A 9,761-nucleotide genomic window follows, 5' to 3' on the forward strand; every position below is an offset into this window, starting at 1 on the left:
AAATCCGCCTGCCTCTGCCTCCCAAGTGCTGGGATTAAAGGCGTGCGCCACCACCGCCCGGCTGGGAGACACCTCTTAATGGGGTCTCTTTCAAGGCCTAGATGCCACCCCAGTCCCAGTATCACAGATAAAGACCAAGGCTCCATTCACATGACACTTGGGCTCAGCTTTCAGGAAGAGCAAACACATTCCGGGCTCATTTCTAGGTGCTAGTGTCCTGAAAGCAGTCTTAAGACATATTCAGCAATAGGAGTGTCTTAGCTCAGCTGCATATGAACAGCTTGATGTCAAAGGGCATGAGGTGATGTTTGAACTGAGTGGCCATGTTGACAGGGACTAACCTAGCAGACTTTCTCATGTCTCATATTGCCTTTCTGAAACGTGCCTTTAAGAGCCCTTCCCAAATCTGAGGCCCTATATAAGAAATAGGACCTTTTTTTTTTTAAAGATTTATTTATTTATTATATGTAAGTACACTGTAGCTATCAGATACCCCAGAAGAGGACATCAGATCTCATTACAGATGGCTGTGAGCCACCATGTAGTTGCTGGGATTTGAACTCATGACCTTCAGTAGAGCAGTTGGTGCTCTTAACCGCTGAGCCATCTCTCCAGCCCTGGACATTTTTAGGACTGCCTTGGACAGAGTTAGTTTTCTGAGCATCTTCTGAGGATTGTTCACAAGAACTGAGATAGTACTGTATAAACTAGGGAATGTATGAAGAGCTGTTTGTTTTGTATATTGATTTTTTCCCTTTAGTTGATGTCACCAATTTGCAGCATAGGAGAGACTTGAATTATGTGTATGTCTGTGCATAGCACAGACTCTTGAGATAGTACTGTCTTCATGGAAATCCAAAGGTTTTTTTTTTTTTTAAGTACAGAGGGGAAATATAAACTTGGTTCTGATTCTTAGCTTTTTTTTTTAAAATAATTTTTTGATTCTTAGCTTTTATTGAGCCTTTCAGCTATAGTTTTTTCCTAAGCCAAATAAATCTTTAAACATTTAAGGGGCTAGTACGATGGCTTATTAGTAAAAGCTCTTGCTCCAGGAGCTTGGAATCCACTAGGGAAGGAGAGAATCAAGTCCTGAAAATTTCCCTTGACATATCACATGTTCATGGTGTGCATATACCCATATTCATGCACATGGTATGCACATATCTACCCACACACTGTAACAAAACATTTAAAAATCACAAGATTATTGGGGGGGGGTCTCATAGCTTTTTTCTTTCTGTTTTGTATTTACATACCTTGCTATTTACGTCTCCAGAGCAAACATCCCTAGCTTTACATTTACCAGTTGGCAGGATTTTCCCTTGTGGTTTTCTGCCTCTATTATCAGAAAGCTAGCTGATGCTATTGAGTTTATGGTGATTATAACATTTAGAAATGCCTTCCAATGAAAGTGTTTTCATAGTTTGACAATTGACAAGAGTATTTTATAGTTCAATTACTTTATATTAAAGATTAGCTTGAGCAATTACAAAAAAAAAAAGAGCCCTTCCCAGGTAGGAACATGAAGACAGCTCAGATAGTTGCCCACCCACATACTATGTATTGAATTCATGAGTTCATGATGGTCAATTATACATTAGCTCCCTTGTGAGGACCAAGAGTTAACAGTACCCAGAAATACTCTGCACAGTGAGCTAGGGGCAGGATTGTACTTACTTACTACTGTGTTGTCCTGTCCTGTGTAGGAATGCATTCAGAGTAGCCCTGAGGTCTTCACTTATCTTTTCCTACAGAAAGGAAATACTCAGCATCACTCTCCAGCCCAAGGAGCAGTTTTGTACATGGCCAAGTTAAAGTGTCCACAGGAGACACTGCTCGAAGGGAATGACAGAGGTTAGGAACACAAGCCTGATCTGATAGCCAAACCTTGGATTCCTGCTGATTCACAATCATTGTAGAAGGCAGGTGTGGTTTGTGGGGGTACATGTTAATGTTATGCATCTCCAATCACAAACTTCCCAGACTTAGGGGGAAAAGCAACTAAACAGCAGCCTCATCTTGTACAGCATGAAAGCCTAGCCTTTCTGTGCTCTATGTCATAGCAACCTCCAGGCTAGTCCTTTGCTAGACTGGCTTAGAGCACCCAGCTCTGACCAACTCCCAAAGATAGTCAGAACACTCACTGTCGCTCGCTTCCTGAGGAAGGCATCTGCTTCATCCACAAAGAGCAGGAGTCTGTGAACCAGAGAGTAGTCAGGCAAGAGGATGCTTGAATGCCACAAGCCAACATCAGGAAGGTCCCAGAAGCAACAGGAAGTATAGTGTATAGCCCTGAGAGAATCTGCCCCACAGCAAGAGCACAGGTCATGCCCTGTCAGGGATTCTTAACATTCTAACCCAGTAAAGAGCAGAGCTCAAAGCCTCCAGGACCCCAACACTAAAAGCCCACTGCAGCTCTGATGGCATATGTTCCTCCTGCCCACAGGTCTCACTCAAGGCTGCCAGACCAGGTCAGAGCAAGAGCTGAGATGCTGCCGGTGCTCAGCATAGAAAGAAGTGACTATCTAGGGGGAAATGGCCAAGTCCAAAGAAAAGGACATATCAAGGCACAGTAGCAATGCCAGGGACCTCTAGCCATGCGTACTGCATGTCTGGAATGACATTCTCAGCCAACTCTCACAGGGTCCCACAGTCAGGGAGGCCTCGGGCTGTTCTTCCTTTCCCCATGTGATTTAGCTCTTCACTCCTGGCAGTAATTATATTTGATGGCAGCACCCTTGTACTGGAAGCTGCATGTTCATCCTCAGCATGACATTTTCTCTAATGGACCCTTCAGCATAAGCACCCACCCCTAGCTGTCTTCAGAAGAGGCTACCCATGGACTCACACACAACTTCAAGGACAGGAAAGTAGGGAGGCATCAGGGCCTTAGCTAGGTACCTGGTGGGTCCCTAGGAATAGAAATCTATGTACATGGGGCTACATGCTCACCCTCGTCGGCTGGTGCTTGCCCAGTCGAAGACCTTGTGCATGGCAGTCACACCCTCCCGCCCCATAGGGGCCACGTCCCCGCCTGTCATGATGGCGTAGTCCATGCCTGAATGCAGTGCAAGTTTCTGGACAGAGAGGGGTGAGGGAACAGAGCAGATGTTTCCTTCAGAGTCCCAACCCTACAGCTCCACCAGCCAACCCTGCCTAGCATAGACAATCCCCCACCATCAGAGCCAGTGGCCCCTGAATGCACTGCAGTGCTCTGAGAACCAGTGACAAAAGCTGCCTGAGGGTAAGATGCCCAGCAGAACCCAGTCCCACCTTCACAGCCAGGAATTTTTACCTTGGCAAATAGTGTCTTGCCAGTGCCCGGTGGCCCATACATCAGAACGTTCCTATATAGGCTTTTGTTCTTCTTGGTATTTCTTGTTGCGATGGCAATATCTCGGACCCGTGCCTCCAGGCTAGGCTGCCAGAGCAAGATGAGGTTTGGGGAACCTTGTCTCCCAGCCTACAGACAGCCTTAGGGAGTGGAAGGACCATAGGTATTCTAGTGCAGCCTACTTGTGGATACAGACTGGGTTATGGGGTATTTAAATATAGGTTTGGTTGACAGTAACATGTATTTTAGGATCCCAAAGCTACAAGCATAAGGATCATATAAACACAACAGCTCAACTCTGCTGTCCCTTCCCTGGGGCTCACAGGGCTTCCCAAATCACAGCTGCCACAGTGACTTACACTGAGGATGACACCCTCCAATGCATCCTGGGGTCTGCTGATCAGTCGCCTGGTGACCTGGTAGGGGACATCACCACAGTTGGCAAGACACAAGCTACCATGAAGTACTGCCCCACACAGTCCAAGACTAGTACCCCAGTGTCAAAGCTGAAAAGACAGTGTCTGTTGTGGGGCTTGGGGATCAGCTCTTTACTATAGATCTTTATCTTTCCAACCACCTGTGCTGAATATCTGAAGAGACCTAGCTGAAACCAGAGAACAAGCCTGTCAGAGAGAGCAGAGAGCAGCTGAGTCTAAGGGAGGCCGCTAGATGCCATGCTACACTCACACCTTCTATGGCAGGACAGACTCCGAGCTCAGGTCATGAAGAGCCAAAGCAAACCCAGGGGCAGTCATATAATTAGATAACACTGATTAACAGGGCCCATTGGTATAACATAGTTGTGAGAAAACACCCATGCCACCATGAAAGGGAAATCAATCAGAGAAAATGCATACTACTTGTTTGTGATATGGGAAGAGAGCTGGCAAGGATGTGGAATGCTGAACCCTTACTGTAGCCATACCTGGATGGGATGTCTCAATGCCTCCAGCACTGAGATTCGGGAGGTCTCTCTCACCAAGGACGGTTTTCCCAATCGGGCCTCAATGTACCGACCAGCAACAGAAGTAGCATTCTTGGCAGAATAGACTCCAACAGCTAATAGTGTCAACCCAGCCACCTGGGACAGAAAAACAGCAGTCTACACTGCACCTCTGCCCCACAGTTCATCCTCTGCTCCCAAAACAGCTAAGGACCCATGGTTGCCCATACTGGACCCTGGTTGGATGTCTGACCCCACGCCACAGTCAGCCAATGCACTTGAACACTTTAGGTGCTAACAAAAGCTTTATCACTGGCACTCCACACCACAACACTTCTCTTTGTACCTTATAACATGAATCCTCAAAAGCAGAGGCAGCAAAATGGAATGTGGCTGGCTGTACAGGGCTAGGTACTCTCTAAGGGTCTTGGCTTCCACTGCTCTTTTACCACCGAAAAAGTTAAACTTCATTCTTAGAAAACAAGGCTAACCACAAACCACAAATTCCTTTAAAAGTCAATGTATTAGCATGTCAAGCAGGGCATAAAGAGGGGGCATCTTCCAACCTAGCTGTGGATTACCGGTAAGTTCTTGCCTAGCAATCCTAAGACCTCAGGTTCTATCCTCAGCACCCTAAATAATAAAAAACATTGTGCCTTCAGCACTCCCCTTCAGTGGATCAACCTGTGCACCTCACTAGCATAGCAGAAAGTCTTCAGTGACCCTCTGAAGAAGCTTTACATAGCAGAACCCATCTCCTAGCTGGGCGGTGGTGGCGCATGCCTTTAATCCCAGCACTTGCGAGGCAGAGGCAGGAGGATTTCTGAGTTCGAGGCCAGCATGATCTACAGAGTGAGTTCCAGGACAGCCAGAGCTATACAGAGAAACCCTGTCTCGAAAAACCAAAACAGAACCCATCTCCTGCCTTGCAGAGTTGTGGAGTTGGCTGGGCATACACTACCAAAAATGCCAGGTGACCACGCACGATGGCAAACACCTTTAACCCCAGCACTTAGAAAGTAAAGGCAAGTGGATCTCTGTGAGTTTGGGGTCAGCCTGGTCTACATAGCAAGTTTCAGAACATCCAATCCTACACAAATATATATAATTATGTAAATACAATATAAATATATATAAATATATCCTATGTAATTGAGAAAGCTTGTCTCAAAAAAAAAGAGAAAGAAAGAAAAAGAAAGAGAAAAGGAAAGAAAGAAAAAAGCAGATAAAAAAAAAGCTATCTTGGGCTGGAGAGATGGCTCAGCAGTTAAGAGCACTAACTGCTCATCCAGAGGTCCTGAGCTCAATTCCCAGCAACCACATGGTGGCTCACAACCATGTGTAATGGTATCTAATGCCCTCTTCTGGTGTGTGTCTGAAGACAGCTATAGTATACTCATATAAACAAAAATAAATAAATCTTTAAAAAAAGAGTTATCCCAAGGCTGGAGAGATGGCTCAATGGTTAAGAGCACTGTCTGTTTTCCCCAAGAACTGGGTTCAGTTCCCTGAACACACATAGTAGCTGACAACTGTTTGTAATTCCAGTTCTAAGTAATCTCAGACCCTCACACCAATGCACATAAAATAAAATTAAATAAATTTTTTTTTTTAGATGTTATTACTACCTTCTCCCAAGGACACTGGATGATGAGCTCTAGCTGGGCAGTGGTGGCGCATGCCTTTAATCCCAGCTCTTGGGAGGCAGAGACAGGCAGATTTCTGAATTCGAGTCCAGCCTGGTCTACAGAGTGAGTTCCAGGACAGCCAGGGCTATACAGAGAAACCCTGTCTTGAAAAAAACCAAAAAACCCAAAAAGGCTGGGCAGTGGTGGTGCACACCTTTAATCCCAGCACTTGGGAGGCAGAGGCAGGCGAGGCCAGCCTGATCTACAGAGTGAGTTCCAGGACAGCCAAGCCTACACAGAGAAAACCTGTCTCGAAAAAACCAAAACCAAAAAAAAAAGTGAGCTCTAGCTGTTTCTGATATCAGTGCCTGGAGGTAGGCTGCTACTGCCATGACTAGATGTGACTTGTCCCTCTAAGGCTTATATGATGAGCACTTGGTCTCATGCAATGCTGCAGTTTGCAAAACCTTTGAGAGTGGGGCCTAGAAGTCATTAGGTGGCACTATTCAGACTTTCCAATACCAGATAAACCTTGTTTTCTAAGTTAGTCAGCTTTGGATACCTTGTTAGAGCAACGTAAAATGGATTAAAATAAGACTGAATTGTCTGAAATGTCCCAAGCTCAAATACTCTATCAAGTCTCACTATAGTTCTTAAAGACAGTTATTACACAGCTCATGTCCCTAATCTGAGCTGGCACAACAGTAATGAGCATATCTGCAAGATATTAGGTATCCCCACAGCCAGCAGGTAACAGGGAAGTCCCTGGAGACTGTGCCCTAGAGCTTCCCACTAGTCTCACCCCTAGGGATATATGGCAGTACACACCGTAGCTGTCACTTTGTCCCAGTCTGTCACAAAGGCACGGAATCCTTCACCAAACAAGGTGCCAGCTGTCCTGCATGGGGAAAAGTCACATGACTTTCTAGAAGAGATACTGGATAAGGTCAAAAAGAAACTAATAAAGCCTTTTAAGTCTCTCAGGTCAGTCTCAAAAGATGAGTCTACCAAGGGGGGAGTATTAAAGAGCAGACCCAGAGCCGCAGGATAAAAGAGGATAGAGGCTCTTCATGACCTTCAGTGACTTACTAGCTTGAGCTGAAAACCACAAGGCAGATGGACAGCAGGCACTAAGTTTTGGCTGCATCCTTACCTGATAGACTCCAAGATGGTCTGGCGGTGCTCGGCAGCCTTGAGTCGAATCTGTTCCCGGATGATGTCTGCATTCTCTCTATCAGCCTTGGCCCGTGCTCGGGCCTCAGCTTCTACCCGCAACATCTCGTTTTTATGCCGCAGCTCCATTTCACGCTCCACAGTGGCTGTACCACAAAAAAGGCAAAGACAGTGATCTTCAGCCCATATTGTGCTTGCCTCTGTCCACACTGCTGACATGCGCACACAGACCTAGATACTGTATGGACCAGGGACAGCACAGTGTCACAGTAAATAACTCATACTTAACAGCAAACCCTTCTAGAAGATGGAGGACCCCAGAAATGGTCTGGACCACCTTTCAGATGACATATTTTAAGAACAAACAAAAATGTGAATAGTCAGGACAGAAACCTACTTATACTGACATCTAACTATCAGAATACCAGAAAGGTCATGAGATGAAATAATGTGTACCTATTTGTCAGCAGTAAGAGCCAAACACCAAATAATGAGCCAACTGTCACTGCATAGTGACACCAACAAATTGCCTCAAACCTTTCCTGACTCCTAAAGACAGGAAAAGTTCTCCCTGTTGAGACACATTTGTACAAAGTGGCAGGGTGGGCTGATGATGAATGAGGTTCTACCACAGGAACTAAACATGGGCAATTTTCCTATCCAAATCAATTATCTGGACCTTTCTACTCAGGGGCCAGAGTTAGCTCTGTAAAACCGAGGTATCCGCTCTGTCTGGTATCAGAGCACATACTGTAAATGCAGTCCTTACTTGAGATCTCAGTGAGTCTCTGTGGGGGCATTTTTTTTTTTAAAGACTTATTTTTTTTTCAGGTATGTGGGTACACTGTTGCTGTCTTCAGACACACCAAAAGAGGGCATCAGATCCCCATTACAGATGGTTATAAGCCATCTTGTGGTTGCTGGAAATTGAACCCAAGACCTCTGGAAAAGCAGTCAGTGCTCTTTAACAGCTGAGCCATCTCTCCAGCCCCATGGGGGCATTTCTTAAGGACTAAGAAATCCATCCATGCTTGGTGACCTCCTACCTCGCCGTATGGCCTCCTGCTTCTGCACAGATTCCTCTTGTTTCCTTAAATTCTCTTCATTCAGTAGTTGCTGAAAATTCACATTAAAGTTAAAAGCGTTTGAGAATCAGAAAGACAACAAAAACCAAGCCAACAGGTTGCAACTGCTCTAAGCCAGGAATGCTTCTGCCCACCTGAGGAATCCCAACTTTCTTGGGGCTCTCTCACCAATATGGTTCCTAAATCCCCAGGGCCTGTAGCTCTGCTCTATGGCTCTTACAGAATTCTGATCTCCACCTACTGAGATAAACAGCTATAAAGCCCCAGCATACAAAACAGGAACATAAGCCTGAAGCTGCTGAGCTCCCACAGCGGGGAGCCAGTATGGATCAAAGGAGGCTTATCTATGTTTTGGACAGCCCAGGATCCCTGTCCTTCACCATCCACTGACCTTGCTAGACAGGTGCCCATCTAGCAAGAACCCTCAAGGGTAACTCAAAAAAAAAAAAACAAAAAACAAAAAACAAAACAATAACAACAACAACCACTGACTTCTACTGTGGGAGCATCACAAGTTATCTGCATTGGCTTATATATGTGCTTAAATATGTCTATACACATGTGTACATGTACAGCACATGTCTGCCTTTTGGTTCATTCTGGACACATTCATTGTGCAAACAGGCTGTGAGTATGAACATGCCAGGGCCTATGTCTGAGAAAATCCACCCAGGACCAGCAACGCTTGTATTCTTGTCTAAAGCTCAGCTGCATACTCTCCTATGTTACTCCAAGAACACTGCATGTCTCTCAGAGGTATTATGCCTTGCTTACCTGTTGTTTCAGCTGGTCCTCATAGCGTTGTCGAGCTAGCTTATCCTGGTACTGGGCCCTCTACGGAAGAAGACAGAAGTAAAAACTCACTCACTCTGGCTGGAGAAGCCACTAGAAGAATCAGAGAACATGATCTGGACCTTCCCTGGAGTGGCTGCTCAGGTAAGCAACAAATGTGCGGAAACAGAATGGCTATGTACCAAGGAGTCCATGAGTTTGGAGTTATCGTGTTTTGTCTACTTTTACAATAGTGGTCCAGGTCTCAGTACAACAACTACCACTTAGTAAACCTTTGGCTAGTCAGTGACTAAAAGATCCAGAGGGGCATCCCACTGTCCCACTCCCACTCCTGCCTGTGCACTTACAGCCTGGTGCTGCCGTGTCTCTTCGCTCAGGGTTTTCCTCCTTTCCTCGGCTTGCACACGGATCTGTTCAGTCTTCAGCTGCTCTACAGCAGCTTCATATTCCTACAGAGTACAGAAGAGCCTGTGTAAGATTCACACCCGTGACAGACATTGCATCGTGCTGTATATTACAAAATGGCAGGATATTATTCACCTTCTACCCTGAGCTCATGCTATACCTGTGTTGTCCAAAAGACAAGGACTAAAGATGGGGCCTGTTCTGTGGTTCTGTGCTCACTGAAAACCCTGGCATCAAGTGTTCTTTTTGGGTTTTGTTGTTTGCTTTTCAACATAGGGTTTCTGTGTAGCCCTGGCTGTCCTGGAACTCAAGAGATCCACATGCCGGTCTCCCAAGTACTGGGATTAAAGGCATGCATGACCACATCCAGCTTCAAGGATTCTTCTGAGCACAGAGAAATT

At 45.7% G+C, this 9,761-nt stretch overlaps 1 protein-coding gene across 2 annotated transcripts in view; it reads right to left on the reverse strand.

Annotated features, from left to right (window-relative positions):
* Positions 1–9,761, reverse strand: part of LOC116097150 (ATPase family AAA domain-containing protein 3) — a 23,494-nt gene that overhangs the window by 7,823 nt on the left and 5,910 nt on the right. For both annotated transcript variants that reach the window (XM_031379787.1, XM_031379788.1), the window contains exons 3-13: positions 9,303–9,404; positions 8,938–8,997; positions 8,125–8,194; positions 7,059–7,224; positions 6,734–6,803; positions 4,260–4,415; positions 3,694–3,750; positions 3,296–3,421; positions 2,953–3,077; positions 2,145–2,196; positions 1,678–1,748 (exon numbers count right to left, since the gene is read on the reverse strand). In XM_031379787.1, coding sequence (XP_031235647.1) covers positions 1,678–1,748; positions 2,145–2,196; positions 2,953–3,077; positions 3,296–3,421; positions 3,694–3,750; positions 4,260–4,415; positions 6,734–6,803; positions 7,059–7,224; positions 8,125–8,194; positions 8,938–8,997; positions 9,303–9,404 — 1,055 coding nt within the window. The remainder of the gene's footprint in view (positions 1–1,677; positions 1,749–2,144; positions 2,197–2,952; positions 3,078–3,295; positions 3,422–3,693; positions 3,751–4,259; positions 4,416–6,733; positions 6,804–7,058; positions 7,225–8,124; positions 8,195–8,937; positions 8,998–9,302; positions 9,405–9,761) is intronic.

Source organism: Mastomys coucha, unplaced genomic scaffold (genome assembly GCF_008632895.1).
Source record: "Mastomys coucha isolate ucsf_1 unplaced genomic scaffold, UCSF_Mcou_1 pScaffold18, whole genome shotgun sequence".
Classification (NCBI taxonomy): Eukaryota; Metazoa; Chordata; class Mammalia; order Rodentia; family Muridae; genus Mastomys; species Mastomys coucha.